This window comes from Dermacentor albipictus, chromosome 1 (assembly GCF_038994185.2).
Source record: "Dermacentor albipictus isolate Rhodes 1998 colony chromosome 1, USDA_Dalb.pri_finalv2, whole genome shotgun sequence".
Classification (NCBI taxonomy): Eukaryota; Metazoa; Arthropoda; class Arachnida; order Ixodida; family Ixodidae; genus Dermacentor; species Dermacentor albipictus.
The window spans coordinates 255,708,415-255,723,263 of record NC_091821.1 but is presented as its reverse complement, the minus strand read 5'-3'; the positions used below and the strand labels follow the sequence as shown (position 1 = coordinate 255,723,263).

General features: G+C 48.0%; 1 protein-coding gene across 1 annotated transcript in view; it reads right to left on the bottom strand.

The window, feature by feature from the left end:
- Positions 1 to 14,849, bottom strand: part of LOC135901678 (mucin-22-like) — a 96,542-nt gene that overhangs the window by 25,395 nt on the left and 56,298 nt on the right. The window contains exon 20 of the mRNA XM_065431522.1: positions 6,748 to 6,816. Coding sequence (XP_065287594.1) covers positions 6,748 to 6,816 — 69 coding nt within the window. The remainder of the gene's footprint in view (positions 1 to 6,747; positions 6,817 to 14,849) is intronic.

Sequence of the window (14,849 nt, the reverse complement as noted above, 5' to 3'; positions counted from 1 at the left end):
GCGCGGCGCGGACAGCTCGAAGGTTAAGCAGCTTGATGTCGGGCACCGGCGTTCCCGCAGGCACGGAACAGCATTTCGTGGCGGCATCGACACAACGTGTCACGTGAGTCACGAAATCCATGTTCGCAGTAGGGGGCGTGGCACAGAGTTTCCGAAACTGTGTCCAGTCGGTAACACGGTAGGAGCGCCGCGGTCCATGGGCTGTAGCGTGCGGCTCGAGGGAGATCGGGTAATGATCGGAGCCCTGAGTGTCGGGGCTGCGTCGCCACTCGTAGTGGCAACCCTCGCTCACAAGCGACAAGTCGATGGCGCTTTTACGCGCACCCCGTCGCACGAATGTGGGACTGCCGGTGTTGAGAAGTAGGAGGCCCGCAGAGAGGATGGAGTTCAGCAAGTCCCTACCTCGCGGCTCGGTGTGCGGGCACCCCCATGTCGTGTGGTGACTGTTGAAGTCACCCAACACCACACAGTCACCTCCGATGCGAGCGACAAGCGCAACCACGAACGAGCTGTCCCACCGACGCACGGGCCGAACATAAACACTGGCGACACAGGTGTCGGCACCCCCAACACGCACAGTCACGGCCACGCACTCGATTCCACTGGTCACAATGTCGGTGACATTTACGTCGGCTTGCGCGAGACATGCGCGAACATACAGAGATGCCCGGGACCGTCCAGGCGAATGCAGCGGGTCACAGCAATGAGTCTTGTTGCAGGTCTGCGACTGGCATTCGGTGGCACTGTGATAGGCCACAAATCCGGGGAGGTTAAACTCGCCGGGACGCGCGTAAGTCTCTTGTAGCGCGAGCACGTCGTATTCGTGTAGTGAGAGGTGCTCGGCGAGTTCAGCGTGACGGCAGCGCATCGAGCGGACATTCCACTGGAGGATGCGCGGCCGACGTTTCGGAGATCGCCTATCCATGCTGGGGCAGGGCTTGCTGGGCTGCAAGGGCCGCGACGCACATTTGCCGAGTGGGGTCGTCCATCGCTGCTGTCTCTATGAGGACGCGCAGTGCTGCTGCGAGGGCCGCAATAACTGCATCCTTTGGATCGGAGGTGGCGGAGGTAGTGGGCTGTTGCGTCTGCGCTTGCTCCGCTGGCTGGGTGCCGCGACCGCTGAGCGCGTCTCTGAATGACAACCCAGGTTGTACGACCGCGGAAGGACGGGTGGCTGCTCCTTGCTTCCGTCGGATGGCGTCTGATGAGGCGCGAGCTTTAGCGATCGCCTGCTGTCGCGTGAGAGGCTCGGGCGACAGTGACAACAGTACGGCAGCCTTCCTCTCCATTTGCCAGTTGGGGCAGCGCGGCTCCGAGGTTGCGTGATTCCCGCTGCAGTTAATACAGCGCGGCCTCTGCGCGGTGCAGTCGGCGGTGGCGTGCGGTTCTCCGCAACGGAGGCAGCGGGCATCGCGCGAACATGTTGCGCCGGCGTGACCAAACAAGCCGCATCGATCGCACTGGAGTGGCCGCGGGAGTCTGGGACGAACCGTGCGACGCTGCTTGAAGAGGAGCACTTCGGCTGGAACGGCGTTGCCGGCGAATCGCACCGCTATGTTGTGGCCCCTGCGCTCGCATGAGAGGACGGTCACGGAGGCTTCAAGGTGGTCTCTTATTGTGTCCGCGTCAAACGAGCGGTCGACACCGAAGATGGTGCCAGCACAGGTGTTTTTTGTGAGAGCTTTCGCCCTCACTGGCACATCGCCGACGGTGTGGACTTGTAGGAGATGTGACAGTTCTGCCCCCGGGAGCGCGTCGACAGCGACAACATTCCGTCGAAAGTTCACCCGCACGCGGTGTGCTCCCTGAATAGCTGAAAGCTGTGCGGCGATAGATTCTTGCGTCAGTCTCAGGAAGTTGCCTTTCTTCCCTTGGGGACGAAACAGGACCGTGTCAGCGCGTTCTCCTGGAGCTGGGCCGTCGACCGAGGGTGTATGTGGGATCATCTCGAGAGGCCTGTAGCGCGGCCTCCTTTTCCCGGCCCTCTTGGGTAGTGAGGGGGCATTTGCGCTGTGTTGATAAGCCTGCTCGGTTGAATCCGAGGCGGATGTGAGTGCTGGGCGACGTTCTGTCTCGGTGTGGGGCTGTTGCTGCTGGCTGCTTTGCGGAGCGAGCGGCTGGAGCGGCCCGAGAACACAGCTGGGGCGCGGGTGCGCCGAGCTAGCTGGGTCGGTTGAGGAATGCATTCCTTTTTCCCCCATTGCCTTTTTCACTTCGGCGCCGTCGTTGCTCATACCTTGCGAGCTTGTCGCAGGTGCGGCTCCGGCGTGAGTCAGTGGAGAGGGAGACTGACCCTCTCTCTCTCGCTCTGTCGGGCGCGGACGAGTGGGTGGCTCGGCCGGTGGGGGCTTTTGTTGTTCCACGTTCGACTTGTCGGCGCTTGCTTGGGGAGCTGGCCCGTTCTGCGAATGCTCGGCAACCGCTGCCACGTGGAGGGCTAGGGAAGGTGACGCCGGGTGGCTGTCATGGCGCCGGCGGGGGTCGTTCGCTTGTTGTTCGCCATGTTGCGGAGCTTCGAGAGATGGCGGTGGGCTGCTTTCCGTCGCGGCCACGGTCGTAGTTCCGTTGTCAACGCGAGTCGGTGGTGAGGCGGGCAATGATGCAGACGACGAACGATCAGACCTCGTGGATTTAGAGGTTCGTGACCCGCTACACGAGGCGCTGAGCGATGGCGACGACTCCGTGCTGTCAGAGCTAGTGGCCGGCGAGGAGGAGATCGTGCTGCTACTCGGAGACGTAGGTGCTGAGGCATTGCTGTCGCTTTCCATCTCGGCTGGAGATGCTGCGGCGGCAGTGGTGTTGGCGGCTTCTCGGCGATGGCGGTTGCCACGTGCGTGGCGGCTGGCGTTCTTACTGGTTGTCGGTGACAGGCGCTTTGGCATCCCTTCCGAACCTAGCATACGGCGGGCCTCCAAAAGTAGTAAGTCCAGTGCTCGTGAGCGAGGCTGTGGCGTGCCGAGACGAAACCCGGGCACTGTGACCTGGGTGTCATCCATGTCAGGGTCCAACCAAGGGCCGGAACGGCCGGCTACAGGTTCATACCTTCTCCCCTGGGAGCCCTAAAAAGGGCTACGCTCAAGAGCGCTGTCGTGGGAGAAGGTTAACCAGTAGCTAGGGTTAGGGATTAAAAAAAAAAAGAAACTCTCACAACGAGGGCTGCAGCAGGTGCCGTGGTCGTCGGAGCGAGGGGGAATGCGACCGCTCGCTACGAGTGTCCGGGAGCAACTCCGTACTTTCTGCCGATCCCAGCATATTGCAGGATATCGAAGTGTTAGGTAGTGTAAAGCGCGGTGATCATAGGTTAGTGAGGGCTAGGATTCACCTCAATAAGAAGAAAGAAAAAATAAAATTGGTCAAGGAGAATCAGGCCAATCTAGACGCAGTTCGGGTAAAAGCAGACCAATATGCAAACAAACGCAGCCTGAGAACGGAGAGATGAAGACATAGAGGCAATAAATAAAACCGTAACTAGGCTGGCTTCAGAGGCAGCAATTGAAGTGGGAGGTAAGGCATCAAGGCTACCAGTAGGTAAGCTCTACCAAGTAACAAAGGGCCTAATAAAGAAACCACAAGGAATGATAGCGTCCAACTAAAGAGATCATATTGAATTCGCGGAACTGTCAAAACTGATCAACAAGGAGAAAATAAGGGATATTCTAAATTATAACGTGAGAAAGACCTTGGAAGCAGTAAATATATGGACGCAGCATGAAATCAGTGAGAAAAAAACTTGGCATAGGAGAAACCAAGATGTATTCACTGAAAGATAAACAGAGTAATATCATCAGCAATCTCGAAGATACAGTAAAAGCAGCGGAATAATTCTATACTGACCTGTACTGTACCCAGAGGAGTCAGGATACCTCTATTCGAAGTAGTAAGGAACAGGTTACAGAGGCTCCGTCTATAACTAGCGATAAGTTAGAAGGGACTTCAATACATAAAACGGGTGAAAGCGGCAGGAGAAGATGGAATAACAGTCGATTTAATCAAACATCGAGGAGACATAATGCTTGGAAAACTGGCGGCTCTTTATACGAGGTGTCTATCGACTTCAAGGGTCCCAGAGAACTGGAAGAATGCCAGCATTATACTCATCCACAAGAAGGGAGACGTTATAGAATTGAAAACTTATAGGCCCATTAGCTTACTTCCAGTATTATATAACAAGTTCACCAAGATAATCACCAATAGAATAAGGGAAACATTGGACTTGAGTGAACCAAGGGAATAGGCTGGTTTCAGGAAGGGACACTCTACAATGTATCACATTCATGTCATCAATTAGGTAATTGAGAAATCCGCATACAATTAGCCTCTCTATATGGCCTGCATAGATTACGAAAACGCACTTGATTCAGTAGAAATACCAGCAGTCATAGAGGCATTACGTAATCAAGGAGTACAGGAGGCTTACCTGTATATATATATATATATATATATATATATATATATATATATATATATATATATATATATATATATATATATTGGAAAATAACTACTAACATTCCACAGCTACCTTGATTCCCCACAAGAAAAGTAGAAAGGTACCTATAAAGAAAGAGATTACACAACCTCTCCAATGCTATTCACTGCATGCTTGGAACAAGTATTCAACCTATTAAACTGAGAAGGCTTAGGAGTCAGGATCAATGACCATTATCTCAGCAACCTTTGGTTTGCAGATGCTATTGTCCTGTTCAGCAACACTGGGGACGAGTTACTCCAAATGATTGAGGACCTTAACAGAAAGAGTAGAAGAGTGGGGTTGAATATTAATATGCAGAAGACAAAGATAATGATGAATAACCGGGCAAGGGCACAAGAATTCAGGATCGCAAGTCAGCCTCTGGAGTCCGTGAAGGAGAACGTTTACCTAGGTCAACTAATCACAGGGAACCCTGGCCATGAGAAGAAAATTCACAGAAGAATAAAAAGGGGTTGGATCGCATACGGTAGACATCGTGAGCCCCTGACTGGAATCTTACCGTTATCATTGAAAAGGAAGGTATACAATCAGTGCATCTTACCGGTGTTGACATATGGGGCAGAGACTTGGAGACTGACAAAGAAGCTTGAGAACAAGTTAAGGACTGCGCAAAGAGCGATGGAACGAAGAATGCTAGACATAACGTTAAGAGACAGGACGAGAGCGGCGTGGATCAGAGAGCAAACAGGGATAGCCAATTTTCTCATTGAAATAAAGAAAAAAAAAGTTATGGGATTTTACGTGCCAAAACCATTTTCTGTTTATGAGGCACGCCGTAGTGGAAGACTCCGGAAATTTCGACCACCTGGGGTTCTAAAAATTAAAAAAAAATGGAGCTGGGCAAGTCGTGTAATGCGTAGGTTAGATAACCGGTGGACCTTTAGGGTTACAGAATGGATGCCAAGAGAAGGGAAGCGCAGTCGAGGACGGCAGTGGACGAGGTGGGGTGATGAAATTAAGAAAGTCGCAGTCGCTAGTTGGAATCGGTTGGCGCTGGACAGGGATTGGTGATCGCAGGAAGAGGTCTTCGTCCTACAGTGGACAACGATGATGATGATGATGCGTTGCGGACGGAAAGCACATTCACGATTTAAACAAGTGTCGGAGTTAAGCTTCTCTTCTACTTCAATTCAGCCAATTCTTTCTTTTCTCACTTTTCTTGGAACATAACATAATCTTATCTTCTAACAAAATTAGTAGTCCAATCCGTGATCATGCAGTAATAATATGGGATCCTTAGCCCAAGCATAATAGTAATGAACTATGAAAGTAGAGCATGCAGGGGGTGCAACATTCATATATAACTCCTGTGGCCGGAAGTTTATAATCGACCTTGAACACAAAGAAGTTTACTACCTGTTGCGCAGAAAAGCAGTATTTATAACGCAATTTTTGTCACATTTCATCACTCGACATTACAACTTCGATACCTCCCAAATTTATAAGTATGCTTCAGGTTATGCCATCTAGAAACGATACGCTAGGCCAATAGCACAGTTGACTACCCTAATTCAATATTTTATGTTTTCGTTTTCTTTCCTCGAACTAATTAGTCATTGGAATAGTGTTTAAATCTTCAAGGTTCGCACTCTTTCTTGTTTTAAGAACACTTATTTGATATTGGTGCTTTTTATTCATGTCGAGTTTACTGATGTCTGTATTTATTTATGAAAACTACAATATATTGCCAGCCTACTATTAGCTTGTGTAGCATTGCGGTTATTATTTATTTAAAAATAGAGACTTAACTGATGACGTCAATTTCGGTTGTACAATGCTCTCACAGCCGCTTAGATGCGGCAATTGTAGTTAGAGTATAAGGTGTAGCAGAGTCAAGTTATTCGCTGGCTGGCGTTGAACTCTGAGAAACATGCGCAACAAGGTAATAACCCTTCGACAAAGACTAGTATTCACTTGAATAATCAGTTTTCCCCAACTCCGTCAGGCACTATATGTATTCGCTATCAGAGGTCACGACCTTTCATTCACTGCAGGTTTAAGCCGCGAGTTTCCGCTTTGTTTCTGCAAACTAGATCTTCAATCAACCTGTCTAAAAGAATACACTATTTACGCAAAACCGAGCATAATATCTCGCTTCATTAGCACACGGCCATTCTTGCGGTGTGCCTTCTCCGTGCCTTACGCCTGTTTAGGCATATGTTCAGTGCAGGCCATGTTCTCTGGCAAAGTACGACGATGAGTTGGTATCAACGGACTCGCCGAAGAGCCTCGACTCAACAGAAATTTGTCCACACCTCAAAGACGACATCGATCATGGCGTTATCCTTGACGTCCTGGCGCAGTGGTCGCGAGGGGTGCAACGCCTGCGAGAACAACAAAGGCAGTTGAGACGCGCACTAGTCACTACTCCTGCAACAAGAATTTCAAAAATGTAGGGCGACGGTGCATTCCAAACTAAAGCTAGCTCCAACTACATCCCTATAGGAAATATTTTTTAGAATATAATAATGACACATCAGTTGAAACAAGAAGGACGTCGTGTTTTACTCAATGCAGTCACGAAAGTGCGCTTCATTTATATGCAGTCAGTACAATCCTGAGTTGCAAAAAGTGTTGTATGAATTCGTATAGGCGGCGGCAAGTTTTAATTTCCCCGAGGGTGGGGGGGCAGTGACCAGCTTTCCGATATATATATATATATATATATATATATATATATATATATATATATATATATATATATATATATATATATATATATATATATATATATATATTTATATATATATATATATATATATATATATATAAATATATATATATATATATATATATTTATTGTACCTGAAGAAACTACATGTCACCTCGAAGAATTGTTCACTGAAGGGACGGCCTTGTATGAGAATATACAAGACCTCATAGCAGGAGACAGTTACATTTCACAGCCTGAGTCCTCTCCCACCACCAAGAATATGGCATCTCTCGGTGGTGTAATCTTCCTTCGTGTCGCATAATTCGCTATCACTAATACTGCTTCGCCTTTCCGGCGAAACAGCAGCCTCTCTGTCTCTTTTTTTTCCCTGAGAATAAGATTAGAAGCGCTCCTACGCATGACGGCTGTTGATTTTGAGTTCGAGTGAATCGGCTTGGCCTTATTTCGGTTACTGAGTGAATTATACAGAAGCAAGGTTTGAGTACGGGCTAGTTGGTATTCCATGGTATAAATCGTCACTTACAGCGCATAAGCATTTGCAAAGTTCTTCCTCGATTCTAGTGACTATATTTGTTATTTGTTCAGCGTTCAAATATGGACTGGCCATTTTGCTCTCCTTGCTCTCTTTCCCAACTACATGTCCCATTTTCAGAATGATGCGTTTATGGTCACTCCCTATACTGCTATACCTTTCCTCGCCAATGATCATTTCTCTCAACTTATCATGAATTCTTTCTGTCATCAGACAGTAATCAATGGTCGATTGCCGGTTTCCCACTTCCCACGTGATCTGCCCTTCACACTTAGGCACCGTATTCACGATAACGAGGTTTTGTTGCTCACAAAGGTCTAGCATTGACGTCCCGTTGTTGTCGGTATAACCATCTAAATCCTGCATGTGGGCATTCATGTCCCCTTATAGGATAATTTCGGCATCATTCCAGAAACCCTTAACATCAGCACTTATGCATTCCACTAACTCTTTATTCTTCTCTGTGGAATTATTTCCGGTCCACAAATACGTAACGCCCAGCCAAGTTTCTTTCCCACTCATTGCACCTGATAACCAAAGATGCTGTTAACATTTTGAATTTACACTTTTCCCTTTGGCTCCCTGATGGATGAGCATTCCGACTCCCCCTTCCTTTCTTTTCGACTTAGTTCTGTTGCATCCCTTTCAAACATAATTCTCATTCACTGGCGGCTCTTCCGAGTCTCTAAAGTTCGTTTCATTAACCGCATACACCCCTATTTACTCTCTATTTAACTGCTCCTCAATGTCTGCCCACTTTTCCTTTCTTCTGCCACCCTGCATGTTTATGTAGCCCATTGCATGGGGAGCTCCCCTTCTTGCGTTCCTCCTTTTTGCTGTTATTGACGGCGATGCTATTCTGAGGTTCCCTAAGGTGATTTTCTTCATTGCTACTTACTCTGGCCTCCGGAGCGCCCGTAGGCCCCATAAAGAAACAACAGCGCGACCAGCAAGTCGCCAGCCGACTTCTCGTGCAAGCCTGTAATTGAAGTGGATCCCGTCTCGTTCAAAACCACCACACCTTCTCACCTCCTTGTTTACTTCGACAACCTCGAAACCTTTCTCTCGGCTCATTTTCCAATCGCCTCATTAGCATCCACTACGGCTCTTTGTACGTGACTGTCACGTACAGGAACCTCCGGCATCGTACACACCACAATCTGCACTTGAGGGGATAGTTGGCGCAAGTCGTCCATCCCCTTCGCCAAGCGCTGGGCTAGTTCTGTCCCTTTCCTATTTAAGACGTAATTTAGCCCACCTGCTACTATGACAAGGTTGAGCACGTGGGCATTTTCCGCGAGCTTTGCGTTTGCTCGCTCCATGACAGAACCCAGCGCCCGCCGTGGAAATGTCCCTACCGCCACTCTTCTATAGCCTTTCACCCTCTCCACAATTGCTTCTGAGCACCTAGCCAGGTTTGAGTCACCGGCGATACTCACCAGTTCACTCTCTCCCTACCTCTAACTGCTTCACTTTGTCCTTTTCCGCGTGATTCGGACTCGACAAGGGGCACTGACCCCTGCGCTCCTGTTTTTTGTGTGGCGGCCTCAAGGTAGGTGCCGCTCTTTCCAGCTACCTCCTCCCCACGTTGCACGCATACCACGTGCTTTGCTGACACTCCCTGTCCTGTCACGTCGGGGGACTGCGTTCCATTGTCACAACCATTGTCGTTCACAATGGCGGGCCTGTTCAGCTTTTCCTCGGCTGCTTGAACTCTTTCGTTCACTACTTCCGTACATCACGCTCCCTACTTAACTCATTTTTGAGCTCTTCAACCTGTTTGACAAGCTCTTTTTGGAAAGCCTCCATTTTCTTCAGGCTAGCAACGACATCATAGTGTGTGCCGATTGACTCGATTCCCTCTCCATTCTCATCCGTTCCCTCATCTGCCTTGAGGGACCCCCTGCACACTGCACGCTTTCCCGGCTTTCTTGCCATGTATTGCACGGCTTTTTCTAATGCGAACACTATAGTACTATAACACTATAATAAAGCAGAGGATGCACGTGCCTTTTAGCAAAAAACCGGTACGCACAGGATCTAAATCCTTGAAATGTCGCAAATTAATTCTCAGCAATGTTTTAAAAGCAATCAATGTCGCACAGACTTAAGGTATGACACGTTTTCGCACGTGTTCAACCACGCGGCCACGCTCTCACTTTCCTACCAAAACAATATTCCCGATACAAAGCACACAAAGTAAAACCCCTAATAGCTATTAGTCTTGCCACTTGCAAGCCATTATTTAAAGGCTATAAAGGCTTAACGTCGCACCCGGTTGCAGCTGTTGAAGCACGTGGCGCGAAAGGATGCTCTGACTATCCTGCAAAACAAAATGTACACAAAACACACCCGCGCACACGAAAAATGAGAGAGACAAAAAAACATGAAAACTACCCAATTATTATTGAAAGGCAAAAGAAATCAGCAAATCAAAAAGAAAAGCAAGCTCAAAGTGTGCACAAAAAACATGATTTCGTCGCCGCCACTCAACCCTGAAAAGCACGTCCAATCGCCACATCTCACGCCAGGAAGAAGCTGCTGTAGCGCCTCTAGCGGGCTCACGGGCAGGCGACAAGGGCCGCGTCAGTGGATAGCATTGGAAGGATATGCCAGTGAGCCCTCTACCATGCCATCTAGTGCACTGTACTTTGAAGCCTTTGCACCGCACGGCCTATTTTTCAAACCAGCACTTGGCGCTGTGCTGACATATGCGAGTTTCAAAGACGTCTTCTGGCGCTTCTAGTCGCGTGGCGTGTATGCATTTTCGGCGGGCGCCTGTCTCTATGGTGGCTGTTTGCGCAAGTGGCAACACGTCGTTCTGTTCAGAGGGCATGCTGCACCACAACGCTTCCGAAGTGCATCATGGTGTGGCATCAGAAACTCCGACACCGAACGCAGTAGTTTCCACTGCGAAGCGACATGTCGTCAGTGTCGTTGAATCCTTGTTCGCCTCGCCATCGATACACGACTGTAATCTCGTGCATATCGTCAAAAAAAAACAAGAAAAAGAAGAAACAAGGTAATCCTAAACGGGACGTTTTGCTTTCAACATTAAGCGCAAACGTGAAGCCCGGCGGAAGGTCGTGTTCCTGCAGAGCCCGCCAGCTAGAAGAGAGAAGTGGGAATTTCTTGACTCCAAGCTTAAAGTTTAACGATCCGCAGGTTCGGAACTGCCGGCAATTTATTACTCTGCATCGGTAAGAACATCACATGCAGAAGCCGGTATAGAAGCACTGGCGTCAGTCCCACCTGTCAGCTTTCCATTTTTCGCCTCATGTCGCGATCGCTCCAACCCATTTAATTAGCAGAACTGCATAAGCTTCAAAGACTGGTCACACGCGACTAAACAGCGGCCAGGCCCGCCAAGAACACAGCGTCCACCGAAGGCACCCTACACTGAGAGAAATGTAATGAGGGCGCCGCCACTCATGCAGCAGTGGTATCCAGTCACGGCACGGCCTAAGATCAAAGAAAATTATCAGCGAAAATCGCAACAAAATAAAGATATAAAATGCAGGGTCGTAAATGTTGCGCTTGTGTACAAATCCATCAGGAGCAAATTCTCGTTTGAGAGGAGCTATACTGCATCTTTACTACTTATAATAGGTTCAGTTGGTAAATATGCTTATTAGTGTCCTTTAAGTGCTGGCGTTGCCCTGGGGCATGTGTAGAGGTGGATGTAAACAGGCCTACTGACAGAGTTCACAAAGCTCGCAACATATAAAGGATTGTGCTTTCTCAAAGGAGATAACCCAGTTAACACTGTGCAGAAAAAGCGGTGGTGCACTTAAGGACAAGATACGACAGTTACGACGCATCTAAAAACAGCACGTCTACTCTGAAGAGCTGCATGCGCGATAAAGGCCCGATTCATTGCGTAGAAGTAATTTAATTGCATATGTTCCCGAAATGCCGGGGACTAAATGAGCATTCACATGCTCGTATCTCTTGCTCCACAACAAAATATTACTACTAGTGCGCTAAGTTTTCGTTCGAAGTCAATATTGCGTATTATGGCAAATCAGTTCTTCGGAAGCCCACAAAATGGAGGAAGGTTCATGAAACAAAAAAGCGTAGGGAAATCTGTCCTGAAAAGGAGAATTTTGTGCAGCTTCGTGCTACAGTCGCGTAGATGACACTTTTCCATTTCATCTAGATGGCTTAGGCTGAGTGTACGAACCTTAATTAGGGCTGATGTTTGGGCGATGCTTTGGGCTATAGTTGGCTACTGAAAACCATATGCCATTGTGTTGTGCCCGATGGTTCAAAATAAGACATTATTATCGGCCCCGACCCAAATGCCAACAGCGGTTTTTGGTACAGGCACCGATGCCTAGGCATAAGCAACCGTCACAAGTATCACGAGTACTTCTCACTGCCACTAATGCAGTAGCATCCCGTTCGCGCTTTTGTTATCTGCATACTCGTGTGCAGTCCACGTGCGCGAGCGGCGTTTATCAGTGTGTAAAGCATTCACACTTGCGGGGTCTGCAATTTGTGTGCAGCACCCCCTCGACGATATTCGTTTCCATTCTCGTTGATATGAAGACACTGAAAAAGAGGAATTTCAATTTTAGGAAATAAGAAGGTGTGAAGTGCGTGTCAAGCCTCTGATATCCTCATACTGAAGTCCTCCGCCTGATCACCGGCGCCGACCAACAACCATCACGATACACCGATGAGCGTCGCTCACTCACACGTATACATATAACTATATGATAAGGCATATATATGCGTATATACGCGTATAAGCGCATGCGAGTGATATGTATTCCTTCGCATTTAAGACGTCATGACCCGCGCCGCTAAATTCTGGCACCACTGTATATGAATTTCTTATTTATATCTATTTATTATACCTTATTTCATCAAATAAGCGCCTTCTCGCACAAGCTGGTACTGTGACCGAATCAGTTACAAAAAGTTACGACGAGGCACGGTCGCGTTCTTGTTACCGGACGCTACCAGCAGCGTATCCTTCGGCAGTTGCATCGGCGAGTTCAACTTGAGCGGAAGTTCTTCGTGGGAGGAATACGTTAAGCGTACCGAGTCATGCTACGCAGCGAACCAGCTTAAGGAAGTCGCCAGAAACAGGAGAGCGTTGATGAGCTGAAGTGGGGAAGAAACCGTCGACAAGCCTCATCGACCACCGAACTTGGAGTAGTGTTGCAAGTCAATACCTATGTGCCGTGAAGAAACACGTCAATCCGAAGCCATCAGAACTGTAGTCGAAGTAGGTCTTCTCGAATAGAGGCCAGCGAGATTCAGAACCTGTGGCCAGCTACGTGACTGCTTTACGGAAGTTGGCCAAAATCTGCGGTTTCGAGAAACGCAGCTGCCTCTTGAGGAAATGCTGCACGACCGACTGGTCGTTGAAATCGCTGACGGCCCGGTTCAGCAACTGTTGGAGGAAGAATGCTTGAAGTTCAAGCAGAAATCAGCACAAACGGCGGAAGCAACTGAGAGGGAGAAACAAGTGATGAGCAAGCCCCAGCAAGAAGTTCTAGAAATGACGGCAAAAGTGAAAAGACGACCAAGGAAAGACGCAAGTGTAGCGAAAAGCGCCAGGACTTTCTTCTGAGAGGCTTGATTTTCGGCGCTTGGGGAAGTACTGGATTCTGCGGTTTTACGTGCCAAAACTACGATCTGATTACGAAGCCCGCCGTAGTGGGGGACTCGGGTATAATTCTGACAACAAGGGGATCTTCAACGTTCCCCCAATGCACTGGACACGGGCGTTCTTGCATTTCAGCCCCATCATAATGCGGCCGCCGCAGCCCCGATGTGATCTCGCGACCTCGTGTTTAGCAGCGCAACACCACAGCCACTAAGCCACCGCGGCGGGTTCTCGGCGCGTGGGGTAACAAACAATACAAGAGCGCAGTGTGCTTCTGTTCCAGGACAGCGCATCTACATACGTAACCAAGGGGCAGCGAACAAAGAAAAAGCGAGAAAGCGCAGCACGATAAAGACGAGGCATCACACGTGTGGTTGCACACATAGTATATGCTGGCGTACTTCCAATTAGCACATGACGTAACTGCGGTGCTAGAAATCGGCTTCCCATGAACTTTAACCCTGGGCCAGATGCTATTACCACGAAGTGGCTAAAACTAACTTCTCATGTGTCGTCTTATTGACTCGCACTAACATTCCAACAGTCGGCACTGCTTTAATTATTGATGATTGCAAATGCGCACATGTAATGCAACTATCATAGAGTTCCACTTACTCTAGTGTGCAGAAAATTTATAGAACGCATTATCTTCACACACATTATGGATCACCTAAACGTGCATAACTTATTATTAAATAGCCAACATGAGTTGAAATAATTCTATGAGGTATTAATTCGAAATTGTTACACCGATATACGTGAATCAACACACACAACTATTTTCCTACTTTTCTCCACGTGCAATTTTTATCGATTTCTCGAAGGCAAAGTCCTTCGCTCGCGTCCCCTACAAACGATTAATGCAGAGAATTCGTTCATTTTGGTGAGGTTCTAGCATGAATTCCTGAACTGAAAAGCTTCTGTCATATTTTATCAGCACTCATTAGTTTTGCCACCCCTAATTGACAATCGCGCATATAACATTTCTTTTTGTTAAACCATGATTGCCACAAGCATCTGCTTTAGAACCGTTGTTGTACTAATACTGACACTATGTATATACTATTCATCTCTTCACCGGTGGTTGTGTCCATTAACGTTGCCTAGAATCTTCATACTATGTAAACATTCTGCATACCGACTCAAACAGGACTATTACCTGCTGTGGGATACAACAAATCCAAGTTACCGTTAACATACTAAAATTACACTGTTTCTGGCCACCTAGTGCACACCAGCAAACACACTGTAAAGAATACACCAGATTATCAAGAGGAAAAATTTTTAAAAAATTAGGCACCACCTTAACTCTAGATCTAAGCTGGCGTCTTCGTGGCTACGTCACTAACAAAGTAGTACAAAAAAAAATGTCGATTTCCTCAAACCAAGCTGGTTTACGACCAAGTTTGATGACAAAGCTTCTCGCGCATACCACTTTAAAGAATTATATCTGTGGCTTTACATGCCACCCCTATTATCTGACTATGAGGCACGTCGTAGTGGAAGTAGGGAATAATTTTGGCTACCTAGG